The sequence below is a fragment of the Brachionichthys hirsutus genome, chromosome 8, assembly GCF_040956055.1.
Source record: "Brachionichthys hirsutus isolate HB-005 chromosome 8, CSIRO-AGI_Bhir_v1, whole genome shotgun sequence".
Lineage (NCBI taxonomy): Eukaryota > Metazoa > Chordata > Actinopteri > Lophiiformes > Brachionichthyidae > Brachionichthys > Brachionichthys hirsutus.
In genome coordinates, this window is record NC_090904.1 from 10,318,976 (window position 1) to 10,335,469 (window position 16,494).

General features: G+C 52.7%; 4 protein-coding genes across 4 annotated transcripts; 2 read left to right on the forward strand and 2 right to left on the reverse strand.

Annotated features, from left to right (window-relative positions):
• Nucleotides 1-327: 327 nt before the first annotated feature.
• Nucleotides 328-6,301, forward strand: cfap57 (cilia and flagella associated protein 57). The gene is made up of 22 exons (XM_068742628.1): nt 328-484; nt 732-1,045; nt 1,124-1,374; nt 1,513-1,690; nt 1,802-1,963; nt 2,100-2,236; nt 2,304-2,469; nt 2,547-2,660; nt 2,730-2,942; nt 3,022-3,195; nt 3,276-3,437; nt 3,758-3,913; nt 4,040-4,133; nt 4,221-4,411; nt 4,496-4,669; nt 4,768-4,926; nt 4,993-5,136; nt 5,235-5,351; nt 5,438-5,572; nt 5,660-5,803; nt 5,886-6,069; nt 6,257-6,301. Exons 1-21 carry the CDS (start codon nt 328-330, stop codon nt 6,048-6,050), a joined length of 3,507 nt encoding a protein of 1,168 aa, XP_068598729.1. The 3' UTR covers nt 6,051-6,069; nt 6,257-6,301.
• On the reverse strand, nt 6,229-9,727 carry nuf2 (UF2 component of NDC80 kinetochore complex). Its single transcript, XM_068742630.1, has 13 exons — nt 9,620-9,727; nt 8,873-8,947; nt 8,680-8,756; nt 8,541-8,602; nt 8,350-8,447; nt 8,202-8,275; nt 7,998-8,091; nt 7,855-7,917; nt 7,609-7,746; nt 7,359-7,499; nt 7,069-7,244; nt 6,491-6,626; nt 6,229-6,415 (listed from the first exon to the last, which is right to left on the reverse strand). The coding sequence occupies exons 1-13, from the start codon at nt 9,725-9,727 to the stop codon at nt 6,305-6,307; spliced, it is 1,353 nt and encodes a 450-aa protein (XP_068598731.1). The 3' UTR covers nt 6,229-6,304.
• Nucleotides 9,728-10,100: 373 nt separating this feature from the next.
• Nucleotides 10,101-13,528, forward strand: ap5b1 (adaptor related protein complex 5 subunit beta 1). Its single transcript, XM_068742505.1, has 3 exons — nt 10,101-10,278; nt 10,431-11,210; nt 11,438-13,528. Exons 1-3 carry the CDS (start codon nt 10,141-10,143, stop codon nt 13,376-13,378), a joined length of 2,859 nt encoding a protein of 952 aa, XP_068598606.1. The 5' UTR covers nt 10,101-10,140; the 3' UTR covers nt 13,379-13,528.
• c8h1orf50 (chromosome 8 C1orf50 homolog) lies at nt 13,394-15,487 on the reverse strand. The gene is made up of 5 exons (XM_068742506.1): nt 15,345-15,487; nt 15,003-15,118; nt 14,716-14,802; nt 14,408-14,539; nt 13,394-14,159 (listed from the first exon to the last, which is right to left on the reverse strand). The coding sequence occupies exons 1-5, from the start codon at nt 15,391-15,393 to the stop codon at nt 13,974-13,976; spliced, it is 570 nt and encodes a 189-aa protein (XP_068598607.1). The 5' UTR covers nt 15,394-15,487; the 3' UTR covers nt 13,394-13,973.
• Nucleotides 15,488-16,494: the final 1,007 nt, after the last annotated feature.

Below are 16,494 nucleotides of genomic sequence, written 5' to 3' on the forward strand. Positions count from 1 at the left end.
TAATATAATCAAATATGACAGTACAGTAAAAGCTTAGAAACTACACTTTTACGTAGGCCATCCTACTTCCTTACGTTCACATTCTGCCACAGGACTAAGCCCAGCCCACTAACAATTCCGTCGCTTGGCAACCAGCGAAATCTCGCGAGACGGTGCGTGTCATTGAGATTTCCTGAGTTGCCAAGCGACGGGACTCTCCATTCTTGCATATAGGATGTGTCCTTCCTATGAGTGGAGTCGTTCTAATTTGATGAGAGTCTTTTTTTGCATTTTAAACATTTTCAAATCCATTCTCGTGTTGAAAAAAACTCTAAATTCCCGCTTACAATGGCCTCTGTTGTCGCGCAGTCCCATTTCATCTTCGGGCTGCGAACAGGGGTGAATAATAATTTGTGTTACATCGATGAGCAAACTTTAGTTTTCCCCAGCGGAAACAACTGCGTGTGCTACAACACCGTCCAAAGATGTCAGCGGTTCATCCCAGGTAGGAAATGTTAGAGTTTATCTCCTTAAACTGTCCACGTCGTCTATTTGAAGATGACAAAATACCCTGTTAATGTCTCCTAAATGAGTTTGTGTATGGCGCTCCCTATTCTGCATGTTGTTCATGTCCATTCTAAATGAACTGATTATTATTTTCAAACTTTAATCTGTAAGAAAGTACAAGAAACCAAAAGACAAAGAATCAAATCAGTATTTGGACTCTTGAAATGACTGCTTTTTCCCTAAAGGCTCAGAGAACAGCCGGGGCATGCACGCCATGGCCGTCAGCGCCAACAGACGCTACCTGGCGGTGTCAGAGCGTGGCGAGAAGGCCACGGTCACCGTGTTCGACCTGCAGCACGAGCGGGGCAGGAAGAGGAAGGTCCTGACGGCAGGAGACGCTTCTATTGGAGAGTTCGTTTGCATGGCGTTCTCCCCCGATTCCAAGTACCTGATTGGCCAGACGGGCGCCCCGGAGTGGACGCTGATCTTCTGGCTTTGGGAGAAACAGAAGATCCTTGCGACGGTGAAGACCAGTAGCTCAAGCAGTCCCGTCAGCCAGGTGAGTCGCCGGCGTGGACACGCCCACCTGTACCTACCTGCGTGTTCTGAGCGTGTCATATTCATCTGTTGGCGCCAGGTCAGCTTCAACCCTCACAACAACACGCAGCTCTGTGCGAGCGGCGCCGGCGTCTTCAAGCTTTTCCGCTACTCGGAGGGAGCCCTGAAGCAGAGCTGCTTCCCCAAGGTCGCGTCCTTCAACTTCCTGTGCCACGCCTGGCTGACGGAGGAGCGCGTAATCGCCGGGACGGACGGCGGCCGGCTGCTGGTGTTTGAATCCGGAAACCTGAGGAGAGAGATAGACGTGGCTGCTCAGGGGCGATCCGATAGGTCGGAGGCGGTGGCGCCGGGGCTTTGTTTCGCCACACGTTGTAGAAACACGCTCAGGAACTTCAGAGCGGCGACTTGAAAGCACTTCGTCCCACTTTGCTCACACGCCGTTTGTTTTTTCACCGCTTGGCTTCACAGGCTGGCGGAGGTGAAGAAGATCAAGGACTCCGGCGGCGATGAAGGCCCCGGCGCCGCCCCCTGCGTCAGAGCCCTTCTGTCCCACTCCGGGGGCTTCGCTTGCTCTCTCGGGTCCGGCTCAGTCTGTCTATTTGAGAAGAACGAGGAGGACAGTTTCACGCTGAGCAGGGAGATACGGGTAAAACGCCGGCGTCGGTAACGTTAGCGAGCTTCGCTCCAGAGAGGAGGGAGTTTCCGTAGCGATGAAGGAACCCGAGTGAGCAATAAAGCGTGCGTCAATGACCGGCAGATCGCTCCTGAGCCGGACGGCGAGGAGCTGACCCCGGCGGACGGCCGGGAGATCCAGACCATGTGCATGAGTCCAGCCGAGGAGGCCGTGTCCATCAGCACGGACGGGGGACAGCTGTACACCTTCAGCCTGTCCTCTGGGGAGACCAACAAACTGCACGAGGTAGAGCCGCCGCCTCCGGCTGGATGCTTCCTCCATCAGACCCACATTCGTGCTTCTCTTCTCGCCGTTCCTCTGGCGATGTGAATTCCAAGTGATTTGACGTTTGATAGCGGAACGCCTGCACTTTCATCAGCAGGAAGACGCGCGTTTCGACTTCCTGCTGCAGCCCTTCCACTCCAGGTCCATCACCGGTTTGTCCCTCTGCATCCGGAAGCCGGTTGTAGCCACGAGTTCCCTGGACCGCTCCGTCCGCATCTGGAACTACGAAACCAAGTAAGAGGCAAAAAGATCCCACGTTCCCCGGGGAGCGCTGCGTCTCCTCACCTCGCCTTGTCTCCAGAACCCTGGAGCTGTGCAAGGAGTTCCAGGAGGAGGCCCACAGCGTGGCGCTGCACCCCACGGGCTTCTCCGTCCTGGTGGGCTTCTCCGACAAGCTCAGGCTGATGCACCTGCTCGTCGACGACATCCGCACCTTCCAGGAGTTCAGCGTGCGTGGCTGCAGAGAGGTGGGCGGTCCCGGTCAGACGTTCGCTAACATGTGATGCACGTTTGTGATTTCTTTCAACCATCTCCGTACGTCCAGTGTGCCTTTAGCCGGGGAGGCCACATGTTTGCAGCCGCCGACGGGACCGTCATCCACATCTACTCGGTCACCTCGTTAGAAAACGTCCTCAACCTGAAGGGCCACAACGGAAAGGCGAGTCGTCCCGGAGAACGCGCCAGCCGGCGTCTGTTCCCGACACACTTACAGGCGTCTCTTTTACAGGTTCGGGGCATCGAATGGAGCCGCGACGACAGCCGGCTGGTGTCGTGCGGGATGGACGGCGCCGTGTACGAGTGGAACACGCAGACCGCCAAACTCGAGTCCGAGAGCGTCCTCAAGTCCTGCAGCTACACGGGCGTCGCCTTCTCCTCCGACTGCAAGACGATCCTGGCTGTGGGAACGGACCTGACCCTGAAGGAGATCCAGGACTGTCAGGTCCGTGGCGACGCTCCTCCGTGTGACTTCCAGAGCACCCCCCCCCCTCCGTTAGATATCTCGGTATCTCCTTCCTCAGGTGCTGAGGGAGGTTCCTGCCGCTGAGGCGGCTCACACCGCCGTGGCAGTGTCCCGCTCCAGTAGGGTCGTCTTCACCGGGACGTCCAGCGGAACCATCAGAGCCATTAAGTACCCGTTACCCACCGAGAAGGACTGGCTCACGTACCAGGCTCACTGTGGCCCCGTCACCAAGGTTTGAGCCGAGAGCCACGAACGATCGGTCTCTATCCTTTATATATAACTAACAAACGGTCCGATGCGTTCCCTCCCCAGATGGCGATCACGTTCGACGATCAGTTCCTGCTGACGGCATCTGAGGACGGTTGCCTGTCGATGTGGAAGATCGTCGATAAGGAAGGCCGAGGACTGAGGAGCGTCCGGCGGGTCGTCCACACCGAAGAGATCCTGGTCACCAAGTCGGACCTGGAGGAGAAGGTCTTTAGATTCCCTTCGTGTCCCTCTTCCACCTCTGCGGCGAGGCCGATGCCCGATGAAGGCCGGACGGCCGGTCCAGATTGATGTTAGGATGTCTGGACAGCAACACACGTGAAATGTAACGATCCTACATCAGACCCGAGCCGGCGTTTCTACAGCCGTGCCCGTCGGTCGTCCAAACGCTCTCCTGCTCAAATTGAATTTCAGAGTCGAGCGTCAAACAGCGACGACATCACATCCTGAGTGATGTGGAGGGCGGCGCAGAGATCAATGGCCTCCTCTGCGGGACCTTTAGCCTGATTGGTCTGCGTCTGTTTCAGGCCCAGAGCGCGCTGGAGCTGAAGACGCGTCTGGAGGCGCTGCAGATGGAGAACGAGTATCACCTCCGCCTGAAGGACATGAACTACAACGAGAGGATGAGGGAGCTCTCCGACACGTTGACCCAGCAAATAGAGCTCCTGAAGACATCGGAGCAGGTCGGCTGACCCCCCTCCCCCTAACAGACATACGCCCCTCCCTCAAAGTATCAGCCCCAGAAACGAGAGATTTCCTCATCATTTAATAATCCAGGAGACTTCTTGGTCCGTTTTGTCCCCCTGTAGGCCTTGAGGACGCAGATGGACAAGCAGGACCGAGAGAACCAGCAGAGTTCTGCACAGATCGCTGCAAGACATGCCGAAGAACTGAAGCGTTTGGGTAAGATCGGGATCAGTCAGGAAACACGGCGCTTGTTTGTTTGTTTGTTTGTTTGCGCGGGGATCAATTCATCTATCGATCGTACAGAGTCGTCCTCCAGCCAGAAGCTGATTGTGGAGCACGAGCGATACCAGGATCTGCAGCACGAATGTCAAAGACTGCAGGAAGACTACGAGAACCGGCTGGAGGCTGCGGAGGAGAGCAAAACCCAAGCCCTGGAGGAGCTGACTCAGCGCTACGAGGTCCCGCTGCAGGAGAAGACCCGGCTGGTGGTTCAGGTGGGTCAGCAGGAGGAGCAGGTAGGAGGAGGTGACCGAGACAGCACCTAACAATAGGGAGGTCCTTCCTTTGATGTGGAGCAGTGCCAGGAGGAGGCTCAGCAGGAGATCCTGATGTTTAAGGAGATCGTAAAACAAGTCGAGGAGGATGAGGAGAGGATAATCCACGACGTCAAAGTCAAGTATGAGAGGAAGCTGCTCGCCGAGAAGAAGTCCAACAGCAACCTGAAGGGAGAAGCGGGCGCCATGACGCAGAAGGTGAGCGGAGACGTCTCCTTCCTGTCCCGTCTTCCTGTTTGCCTGTCATGTGGACGTCCCTCCCCTCTCCCTATTGGCCGATGAACGCGCCGTCGCAGTTCTACAGTCTGAAGAAGCAGCTCGACGAAAGGGACGCGGAGATGAACGCGATGAAGCACGAGCGGCAGAAGCTGCTGGGGCTGATCCGGTCCCTGGAGAGCGACATCGAGGACCTGAAGAGGCAAATATCGGGACACGAGAGGACCAACCAGGACAAGGTGACCGGATCAGACAATCAGGGAGTGACGGGATTATTGCTTTGTAACGTTTGATGCTGCGCTCAGGATAAAACCATCTCCACCTTGAAGAAGAAGAACCAGGAGCTGGAGAAGCTGAAGTTTGTCCTCGACTTCCAGTTGAACGAGTTCAAGAAACAGATCGAGCCTCAGCAAGACGACATCGCCGAGAAGAAGGAGCGCATCCGTCAGGTCGGTGGAGGGGAAGACGAAAGCCCAGGAGAGCCTTTGATCCAGATTAAAGCCCACTTCACACGTTTGGGTGGTTGATGAAGCCTTTGGTCTGACAGCTGGAGGAGGAGCTGCTGCAGATCAGCGGGAGCAACACTCACCTGAAGCTGACCGCCTCCGACCTGAGGCTCAAGCTGAGGGCCAGAGAGAAGGAGGTCCAGAAGGAGACGCAGAAAGTCAGCGACACTCTTTCTCCACACAGAGTGATTTTTTTATTTTTTATAACCCTCAAACCTGAAGCTGCACTTCTTCCCTGCACCAGGTGAAGGACATGGAGACACGCCTCCAGCGGCTCAAGTCCGACCTCCACACCTGCGTGAGCTTCATCCAGGAGCCGAGGAAGCTGAAGGACAGCGTGCAGGCCATCCACGCCAGATACGTGGCGCAGTCTGACGGGGTGAGCCTTTTGACCAAACTACAGGAAGTAGCGCTTCTGATTCCGGACCGGGGAGGAGGTGGAAATATTCTACGCTTTAATCCCAAGGTGGACAGAAGCAGCGATGACGAAGACGACGTCCAGGCGTTCCGTCAGCAGCGCGAACACCTGGAGAAGACCGTGAGCAGCCTGAAGTCCAGGCTCGCCAAGTCGGCCGAGGAGCACGACAAAGTCCACGCCAAGATCACGAAGGCACTTCTCCAACGTTTCCGTTTCTTCTTCCTTCGACGCTGCTCCGAGCCAGAACCCGACTTGAGTTCCGTCTGCTCCGCAGGAGAACGTGACTCTGATCACAGAGATCAACGAGCTGCGGAAGGAGCTGAGTCTGACGAAGACTCGGGTCAAAGAGCACGAAGCCCAGCTGGCGGCGGTGACGAGGAAGACCAACAAGACGCGCGTCAAGTCAGAGGAGGGGCCCAAACAAGAAGAACGCCATTAAGAGTCCGCTGGAGGAGAAGGTGTGTAAAAACACGGCCGTCCTCCCGGTGATGCGTTGTCATGGTGATATTAAGCCGCAACTCGTTTCATTTTCATTTAATTTTTTATTTATTGAACACCCTTGGATTGCAAATAACAGGCTTGGTGAATATTTGAAAAGGTAAACATGAACGGCAAAGCATTCATTCGGATATTTTCTTTAAACAGGGAACGCGTTGGAACAGCAAAACACCGAAATAACGACAAACAGGAAGTTCAATAAAAGTTTCCAGACATCTTTACGGCGTCGTTTTTCAGGTCGGCGGCGTTCGTCATGATCCTCCGGTGCAGCTCCTCCATCGCCGTGGACACGGCGTCGTACAGGACCTGAACACGCAGGAAGTGACGCGTTAGTCTAAACGGTGAGACGCGCCGACGGCGAGGCGGACGTCCCGGTCCCACCTGAGCCCGCCCCGTCTCCTCGCTGCAGGTGTTCCTCAGGTTCTGGGTCTTGACCTTCAGCTGCTGCGTCTCGCCGGAGATCTCCTGGATCCTCTCAGCCATCTCCTCACGCTTCTGATGGATCTGGTTGCAGTTCCTGGACACAGTTTTCACACATTCATATGCAGTAGTCCCTCGATATAATGCGGTTCATCTTCCGCGACTTCGCGGAGTTTCAATGCAATTTTTCAGATTTCTTTTTTTTTTGCACTTGAACGCGGGAAGAGGCGCGGTCGGAGGAACTGAAATACGCGCGAGTCGCTATTAATTTTGATCTTTGGTTTCATTCTATAATACTGAAACAATCTATGAAGATGAATGCCTGACTGTTAAACGTGTATAAGGTGTGTGGTGAGGGGTTTCACAGCCTTAAAACATGTATGTACATGTATAATAAAAAAAAATAAAGATTACTACATTGTGGATTTCCCTTATTGCGGGTTGTTTTTAGAACGTAACCCCCACGGAAAATGAGGGACTACTGTGTTCAATCCACGTATTTATAACGTCCGGTTATAAATACGCAGCAGCGTCCGTACCCCAGAACATCCTGGACATGCTGCTCCCTCATCTCGCGCGTCTTCTGCCGGCGGATGTTCTGCTTGGACTGTTTGTCCAGCTTCATGGCGAGAGCTCGCTTCAGCTGGCTCTCCTCCACGCAAAGGTTCTTCAGCTCCTTCTGCTCCTTCTCGCTCTGAGCCATCAGTTCCTGGTTCTGGACGCAGATCATAGAACGGTAAACAAAGACAACATGTGGCCAGTGAAGCTCCGCCCATCGGAGGTCGCGTGGAGCTTTTCCAGAGGATGCTTCTGCCGGGTGCTCTCCCACCTCCTCCTGCTGCTTCTTGGTGTTGTTCATGCTGCTCTCCAGGTCCTGCAGCCGGTTGAACATCTGCTGGATCTCCTGCTCGTTCTGGGTCGTGTTCTGCACCATGTTCTGCAGCTCCACCCCGCGCTCGCCGGCTTCTTCCTGAAAATCAGCGGCGACAACAGCTCACCTCGGCCGAACCGCTGCAGCCGGTCGCACGTCGGAGGCGCCCCCCCCAACCCCCCCTCCCCCCCGTTTGTCTCCTACTCACCATGGAGTTCTTGATGTTCTTCACTTTCTCCCTCATCCTCTCCATCTGACTCTTCAGCTCCTCCGGAGACTCCACGATCTGAGACTTCAGTTTGACGACGTCTTCCTTCAAGCTGCTGATGTCCACGTTTCTCTGAGCCTGACACGCACGCACACACACACACACACACACACACACACACACACACACACGCGCACCGTTACCACGACGCTCTCGTCTATGAACATCTGAAGCCCAGCCACCTACCACTTTCTGGGTCTTCGCTGCGATGTTGCTCTTCCACTCTGCGATGCTCTCTTTCTCCACGTTCTGAAAGGAGACGCTTTTACTTCACGGAGAACAACCGGAGGAGCCGGATTTCGGGTTGCGCCCGTCTCGCCGCCACCTACCACTTCCTGACATTCGTGCACGGTTTTGGCCTGCAGGCCGGAGAGCGCGGCGGCCAGCTCGTCGGCTTCGGCCTGCTGCTCTGGGGGGATGAACCTGAAGGCCGACACAGAAACGATCGTCTTTGTTCGCTGAAAGACTTCCGCGTCAGACTTGGGCCAAGATCACATTTCACTTCTTCAGCTGCCATTTAATGCAAGACTTACATCAGCATCTCAATCTTCTTCTCCGCTTCCACATTGCCTTTGGTGTAAACCTGCAGCCGGTCCTTGTCTGCCCTCTGCCAACACACACACACACACACACACGTCAGGAAGGCAATCTCCCAAAGTCTTAATATTTAATTCAACGTACAAGTTTAGCCTGCTTCTCCAGCATCACTTCCATCCTCTGCATCCTGAAGTGAAGAAAGTTCATGATGCCGCTCAAGACAAGCAGGGTCCTCTGTTTTTCTAGAAAGGAAGAGCAAGAACTATCTGACATTCAGGGCCTCCAGGAGGTGCAAGTATGTGACGTCGTCCAAGTATAAAAAAATATGTACTGACTCGGAGCGAGAAGGTCGTTCAGTGAAAAATCATACACCATGCACGTGGGTAGAAATTGCTGCCTGAAAAACATCACATGCTGTTGATTAAAAACAGCATTCTGTGGCTGTGTTGTCATGGAGACAAAGCAAACGCTCACATGCGGATGTAGACGCTCATGATGGCCGTCACCCCCTCGTGATAGGCTGGATTCTGAATGTTCTCTAAAAGCGGAACCTGTGAGAAAAGGAGAGAAAGCAAATATAAGACATGGAGCTCTGGTCCGATCACCTATAATCAAACACTCGGTTATTTGATTTGATATTTATAATCCTGTCAGAACCAGGACTCACCATGGAGTGACACTCGGGCCTAAAGCGATACAGGAGATGCAGAACTCCCATGTACAACTTCTGAACCGTCTCTGGCTGCAGGACAGAAGGACGGAGGGATCTGTGAATGATCTGTAACTCGTCTGAGCGCAGAGGAGCGATGGATGAGACCCAAACATCGTCTCTACGGCGGGCTGCTAGAATCCCAAACACCATTAAATCCACTTCTTCTTGCTCAAAGCGTCCGAATCGGGATGTTTGGAGTTTTGATTATTTTGTACTGTTAGTCAAACAGAAGTACATTCTATTTATTTTATAATCTAATCACAGTAACAGAAACCACCGTGACTGAAGGCTGTGGTGTGTTGCCTTTTCTCCCGTGTCAAAATAAAAGCACCTGCGCATAATTAATACGAGTCTGGCTTCAGTGTTGGTTTTTCTACAAAAGCTCGGTACAACATATTAAGCAAATCTATGTTGTGAAGTACGTTATTGTATTTAGTTGAACCTTTCATTTTATTGGATTTATAATATTCTTGTCTTATGTATTGATTATTTTGACATTCAAGACATACTAAGCTGCGCTAACAAATATTTATTAGTGTTATTTGTTGTGCTTGAATGAGGATCTTGAAGAGAATTCTGTATTTTCGTTGCGATTATAAAGAAAAATGTCAAATTGATTTTTTATCTATATATGTAAAGAAATTTGTGCTACGCGATTTCAAAACTGAGCAAATACTAAAACAGTTCGATCCTGTCCGTTACCTTCGGAGTTGGAGTCAGGTCGCTCTTTATCAGACCGGCGAGAACTTCCGTTCGATAAAAGTTGACTATGTCATCCACGCCATAGAGGGGGAATGTATTCTCCGCCATTGTCGAAAGCCTGAAGACTAAAAAAGACAGACAAAATAATCTATTTTCAGCTTCGACTATCCAAAATTTGGCGCCTTATATTCACTTCCTGGTCTACGTTTTTGACTTCCTCTTCGGTTCATCTGATTGGTCATTTAGTACTTCTTCCGGCGTGAAAGGGCGTTGACAGCTCACTCACTTGCGCCATCTATCGCAGCCGTCGCGTAAATATAAAACGTAGATAAAAATAAAGATTTGATTAAAACATCATATTCCCGACCAGCAGGAGGCGATAATGTCAACCTGAGAGTATTAAACGTGCACGTGACACAACACGGAAGTCGATGCTGGGAGAACCTAAAATGAAAAACAAAACCATCAGGGCTGAGTTCGAACGTATTTATTGAGCTAAATTTCGGGGATTTTCTTCGACTATGACCGCGAACTGGGCCGGGAGGATCTCGGCTTTCTCCGCCAGTCCTTCCGGTGTCCTCTCCGGGACCACCGCGGAGGCTTTCCTGGCGGAGTTGCTCCGTGAGCTCCGAGACGACAGAGCAAGTTACGGCGTGAAGGTAAACACGTAGGTGTCAAATTACACGACGAGCTAATCCCCAACCACAGGCCAAAGACGTTCACCAAGACGTCATTTGTTAGGAACAGTCACTGTTGTAATCCGATTGTCCGATGTGATCCGATCCCTATTTCTTCCGTTCCTCCCCCTTAGGTCCTCCTGCTCTCCCCGCTGTGTGAGCACCCGGCTCTGCTGTGCCCGTCGGGCGCCGTGGGGGAGGAGACGGCCCTGGAGCTCATGTCGGTGTTTGTCAGTTGTCCTCCCAAGTCCGTCCAGTTTCGCTGCCACCTCCTCCTGGCCCTCACCTCCGTCCTCGTCTGCTCCTGCTGCTGCTCCTCCGGCTCCCGTGCATCTCGAGACTTCCTGGAGCTTCTGCTGCAGATCGCCCAGGACAACGGCGATCTCCAGGGCGACGGCGCCCTCCGCGCCGTGCGGGCCACGGCCTGCGACTGCCTGCGGGAGCTGGAGGCCTGCTCGCCCGGCCTCCTCGCCCAGCGCCTGGAGCTTTTGGGCGGGCTCCGGCAGCGAGAGGCCTCCTGGATCCACCAGGCCTACGCGGGGCTGCAAACGCTGGCGTTGAGGAACGCCGTTTATCAGCTCGCCCAGGAAACGGGCGCCGGGGCGGAACATCTCAAGGCTCTTCTGGCGGGGAACACAGCGGAGCGAGACTCCAGCCCCGTGAACAACGCGGACTCGGCCATCCTGTCCTCCCTCACCCTGGGAACCATGGATACGGTGCCGACCCTGCAGACCGGGCCCGACTGTAAGGAGCTGCGCTCCGTCCTGTCCTCCCTCCTGGAGGACTCCTACCTCCTCACTCCTCTGTGTCAGGCCGCGCTGCTCCATCGGCTGACGGAGGTGGTTGCCATGGTGCCGGGCGTTCCTCCAGTCATATTCAGAGCTCAGCTGCTGCGTCTGTTGGGCACGAGCGAGGTCAGTGTCGGATGGGATGAAGTAGAAAACATTTGTTGATCCCCTCGTCGCCGTTTGTAAATGATTATTGCAGCCGTTCTCATGTGGGAGATGATCGGTGCTTCCAGAAACGCGACTCTAGTCATCCATATCTAACGGAATGATTCACTTTGATGTCACTTTGATGTCCTCTGCGGCTCCAGAACTTCCTGTCTGCGACGCGGCTTCATTCTGTCCTCTCCTTGCAGCTTTGCCTGTTCCACACCACGCTGCTGATGAAGGGTGCGTTCACGGACAGCTTGTTCAGCGCGGAGGACGAAGCCTTCCTCCTCAAGCGGCTGGTCCTCCTCTCCCAGCACCCCCTGCGGAGCCCCCCCGAGAAGCTCTTCTTCATGGACTGCATCCTCCACTTCCCGGAGAACCGGCCGATCGGCTGCGGCGACGAGACGCTCCCCGTGCTGCTGACGCCGGCGTTAGCCTCTGCTTTAGCGCCTACCGTGTTCGACGACGGCGCCACCATGCTGGCCCGCCTGAAGCTGCTGTCTCTGGTTCACCTGGAGGAGGCGGAGCAAGCGGAGGGGGAGGAGGAGGAGGAGGAGGAGGAGGGCGGGGGGCTGGGCTACCTGTACGAACACCTCGCCTCGCTGCGCCGCATCGTGGAAGACGGAGGCAGCGGCGAGATCGTGGTGACCTTCTTCAGATCCGCCTTCCTCTTCCTCTTCTACTTCTGTCACGTGGAGCGGTACGCCGGCGGCCTGGTGGAGGCGCTGGCTCAGCTCTACCTCCGCCACACCCACCTGGCGCCGCACCTCATCAACCTGGCCGACCAGACGCAGGACAAGCTCGCCCAGTCCGGCTGGGCCGTCGCGCTCCTGAAGGCGCTCCAGGGAGTCGTTACCGGCGCCCCCCTCGTCGGGACCCCCCCGCGAGATCTCCACCGGCACCTCAGGATACTGGCTCGGGTGGCGGAGGAAGGGGAAATCCCCCAGCAGCGCACCCTTCGCTTCCTGTCCGACCTCATCACGCCATCCTCCTCTCCAACGTGCGCGAGCGGCGACTGGCGCCTGGGGAACGGCCTGCTGGGGGTGTGCCGGCACCTCCTCGTCCACCCCAGCTTGGACTCGCTGCTCCTCCCCCTGGCCGACGTCCTGCTGCACCTCGCCGGCCGCCACGGAGACACGGACGTCCAGGACCACGCCCGCCTCTATTACGCCCTCCTGACCACGCTGTCCCGGGAGAAGCTGGCCGGAGTGTTGGCGCACGGCAGGACCGAGGGGGGCCGTCAGGCGAAGCTGCGGACGCTGTCCTCTATGATGGCCGAGGGGGAGGGGCTTACAAGCGCTCTGACCATTCACCAGGCAGAGAAGGCCGTGCTTGTGCTGAGCGAATCCCCGTCCGAGCCTCCGGAGGAAACGCCCGCCGATACGAACCCGAACGCGACGGCGAGCCGTCCCGCGGAGGCGACGGCAGCCCTGGACGCCTACAGAGCTCAGTTTGACGATCCGAGCTTCGCCTCTGAAATCGCCGTCCGCTACCAGCTGACCCGCGTCGACGCCGGCGACGCCCGCTTCGACCAGATCTTCAGCGTCTGCCTCCGTTTCAGCCTCACAGACGGCCACTACGAAGAGCTGAGCAACATCAGCGTCCCGTGTCTCTTCAGGGACAGGCCGGCACCGAAGGTGACCCTGAGGCTGAAGCCCCGGCGGCCCCGCCCCACCACCCTCCACGCCAGCGCCGTGTTCACCGCTCAGGACGGGCTCACCTGGTTCACCGACCTGCCGGACGTCCACCTGGCCTTCCAGCAGGTCTTCGGTTCTGTCCCCGCGCCCCCGTCCTGGGGACGCGGCGAGAAACGAAGCCTCTTTGAGGGTTTATGGGACAGAATCAGCCGCGAGAGCGGCGAGGAGGGGTCGGCCGGCGCCGCCAGCCTGTTCTGCTGTCGGCTGGATCAGGCGGCTCTGATCGCCTTGGTGACGGAGCACTTCCTCCCGTACCTCGTATCGGATCCGTCTGACGAGGAGCTCCGAGTGTTTCTGTTCCTCCCGCCTCAGTCTCACCTGCTGCTGAAGATCAGGTCGGAGGAAGACGCCGCCCACTTCAACATCGCCACCGATGATTGGCTGCTGCTGCCACACATGAATTCTTATCTACTGAACATCACAGCCTTACAGGGGAACGCCCAGCTCTGACTCTTGTTGCTGCCTTATTTTTAATTTGAAAACAGAGAATTTTAATAAAATATACGAACTTTGTCCCCACTTTAATAACATCACTTGTAATTTATAAACAGTTGATTTGTTACTGCACATAAATTAAATAAACATGTAAAATTACATTCATTTTAACTTTCGTTTCTTTTATTACAGCCTGTAAATAACTTAACAAGGATGCCTCAACTCAACGTAGAGCTGCAGGTGATAAAAATAACCCCTCTTGTTATTATATCCACAGGAGTACTTGAGACAATCTGTTAAAATACTATTATGACCTCATCCAGTTCAATCTAAGCCACCAATCAGAGCCAGGGGGCGTGTCTGATTAGCCATAAATCACCCCCCATGAACACACTGTGGGTAACGCCCCTCTGCCCCGCAGCAGAGCAGCTTCCTGTGTGGGGTGGGTAAATGAGGTAAAAAGTTAATTTGGTTTCATAACGCAAACATTTAAATCGTTCGCACCAATGAAAGACTCGAACACTTGATTTTAAACCCTCCTTAAGGCTACAGTTGGCTTCCACCCAGGTCCCTTTAAAATCCCTACACCGAGTCCAAGTCATCGAGTCCTCTACTCGGTGAGGCCCCTGAAGAGAGATTCTGTGGAGGACGGCAAGGCAGCCTTCTGGCTGATAAGTTTGTCCAGGGCGGCGAGTTCAGAGCTCCTCTTCTTCACCTCGTCTAAAGGGGTCCAAGACATGTCGTGTTGAAGTTTGAACGCACCGATGAAGGTGTGAGGACAGCTTGCACCCCATTCCTTCAAGAGGAGAGGACAAACAAACGACACTACGGTGAGAGGTGCAGCGTTCTGAGGTCAAAGCGCAGAGCAAACCCATAACTCCCTTCCTATTAAAGACTTTTACCGAAGAGCTGACATTTATTGATCAATAACTAGATGACTTAAAACACTTATCTCTATTTGAGGTTTTATTTTTAGCCTCTTTCAAATAAGAAAAGATGGATTAGTCTCTGGAAATCAAAAAAATGAATGAATGAAACGCCGACCTTAGGAGAGATAATAGAGAAGTATTTCTGTCCGGATGGCCGCTGGTACAGATAATATACGTTTCCTGGTTTCTTCACTATATTACAGGCAGCATGGTGGAGATCAGCGTCTCTTTTAGCCTCTTCTAAAACCTAGAAGGTGAAAAGAAAGTTTGCGTTTTGACTAGAAGCATGTCTTATGACTTTTTAAAGTGAACCTGTAAACATCTTTCTGGATTATGTCAAATCACAACTCTCTCTCACACACAACAATGTCACATGATCTACAGAACAGGTAAACACAACTCCACATCGACAGGTGCCCTTACCTTTTTTGCTTGCTCCTGCAGGTATCTGATCTGGTCAGCGATCACTGTTAGCTTGTTGCATGCGTTGGCTTTGATGAAATCGTCTCCCTATAAACAAAGTATAAAGGTTTTCATGGTTGCTACGGTGTTTAAGCGAAAGACCCAGACGACACTCGAGGCGTTTCCGTTTCCGTTTCCACTCTAGCATTCTGGATCAACATTTCATCGTAGCGTACTTCCGGGTTTGTCCGTTTTTTGAACAATCCTGCTAACAGACAGAGGTAATACAAACTTATCTCAGTCCACACCTTCTGGACTTGTGTTGCCAGGGCGACCAGGTCCATGGGGTCACCGACTCTGTTGGTCTGATATGAACTGACCGGTTCCAACCCGCTGGGGGCGCCGCTGCGCTCAACCAGAGTCACTGATCAAAACACATGTAGTTACGTGACGTTTAAAATAAACAACCTCTGATGGCATAACGCATGAAACCAAAGTCACTATAACTGTCCACAACAGCAGCTGCAATTAAACGATTATTACACAATTACGTTGTTCTTAATGAGAGTAAAACATACTTAACACATGCAGTAGCTTTAATGCCAATAAGCGACATATTAGCAGAACACAACAAGGCTAGTTTCTGTTACCTGTAGTGGTTTTGTCGGGCTGGTGCGGAAGGCTAACCGCCATGTCCATTTTCTTTCCTTCGTTTCGTTTTCAACAAACGTTATTATCGACTTACTTTTTTTTGTAATCGATCTTTCTGCCCCCCCCCCCCAGCTGGTTAAATAACCGGCTAATATTTGACGAAAACAACAAGCTTCATGGGGTCCTTAATACCAGGCTCATTTTACCGGAGGCAGTAGTCCCGATTATTGCCTGAGTAAAACACTCGGTAATATTAATATAAATATATAGGGCAGCAACTATGATTAGTTATTTTAAACACATGGTCACCGCAAATCCCCCTAGCTCCAACGCCTATGTTGTACTTTCGAATAAATTTGTAGTGAATATATTTATCTTCAGGCATTTAAAAAGCCTCCCTTTGCCTCAAAGCGTCACGCAAGCAGAGGGAAGAGTTTGCGGAAGTTTGGATGTGGGTTTTATTTTATTTTGTAAAGGGCAGTAAAGTGTGTGCTTTAATATAACCCCGTGTCCCGATTAGATGTTAGGGTTGTGAGAAAATATAGAGTATAAATATATAAAAACTCTCTTTTCAATGCTTTGGTCGTGAGCTGAAGATGCTCTTGTTTCTCTGTCATCTAAGCGCATGTTTGAATTGTCCATGCGGGCCACCGTATCCTAGATTTAGGTCAGAATCAACAAGCCTAAAAATCCATCTCCCCTTTCCATGTACTGTAGTTATTACTGAGGAGCAACAAATCACAAGAAAATCATTAGTTCAAGTGTTGGAAAAAAGTTTTTTTTTTAAATCAGACTTTAGTGGTGAATTGTATTTTTTTTAATGATTCTCTCTCTACCTTTCTGGGACGGGGCAGTTACAAGGTTTTTTGCCCCTAACTTTATGGATAATGGCTACAATTTTGGGAAAATAACACATGAGGATATCCCCAATGAATGTATAGGCTGATAACTGATAATGATACCAGAAGCATTCTAAATTCAATGCAATGACACCTGTAGGTGTAGTTTGAGTGACGCCCAATTAGATTAATTTAACATCACTTAGCAAATAGTAGAAGCAAGTTTTTTTTTGTGTGTGTTTAATGCAGAAAAAAGTTTCAAATATGAACTTTTTAAACTATTTAAACTTCTCTTGCGTGGTTTGACTAC

Coding starts and splice junctions, on each gene's coding strand:
- cfap57 (XM_068742628.1), top strand. CDS start 328: ATGGCCTCTGTTGTCGCGCAGTCCCATTTCATCTTCGGGCTGCGAACA. Junction 485..731: donor ATGTCAGCGGTTCATCCCAG/GTAGGAAATGTT, acceptor TTTTCCCTAAAG/GCTCAGAGAACAGCCGGGGC. Junction 1,691..1,801: donor CGCTGAGCAGGGAGATACGG/GTAAAACGCCGG, acceptor AATGACCGGCAG/ATCGCTCCTGAGCCGGACGG.
- nuf2 (XM_068742630.1), bottom strand. CDS start 9,727: ATGGCGGAGAATACATTCCCCCTCTATGGCGTGGATGACATAGTCAAC. Junction 7,747..7,854: donor CAGCGAAGACCCAGAAAGTG/GTAGGTGGCTGG, acceptor CGTGCGTGTCAG/GCTCAGAGAAACGTGGACAT. Junction 6,416..6,490: donor AGGAGACGGGGCGGGCTCAG/GTGGGACCGGGA, acceptor CTGCGTGTTCAG/GTCCTGTACGACGCCGTGTC.
- ap5b1 (XM_068742505.1), top strand. CDS start 10,141: ATGACCGCGAACTGGGCCGGGAGGATCTCGGCTTTCTCCGCCAGTCCT. Junction 10,279..10,430: donor GAGCAAGTTACGGCGTGAAG/GTAAACACGTAG, acceptor CCTCCCCCTTAG/GTCCTCCTGCTCTCCCCGCT. Junction 11,211..11,437: donor GTCTGTTGGGCACGAGCGAG/GTCAGTGTCGGA, acceptor CTCTCCTTGCAG/CTTTGCCTGTTCCACACCAC.
- c8h1orf50 (XM_068742506.1), bottom strand. CDS start 15,393: ATGGACATGGCGGTTAGCCTTCCGCACCAGCCCGACAAAACCACTACA. Junction 14,540..14,715: donor TGCAGGAGCAAGCAAAAAAG/GTAAGGGCACCT, acceptor TTCACCTTCTAG/GTTTTAGAAGAGGCTAAAAG. Junction 14,160..14,407: donor TCTCTATTATCTCTCCTAAG/GTCGGCGTTTCA, acceptor CTCCTCTTGAAG/GAATGGGGTGCAAGCTGTCC.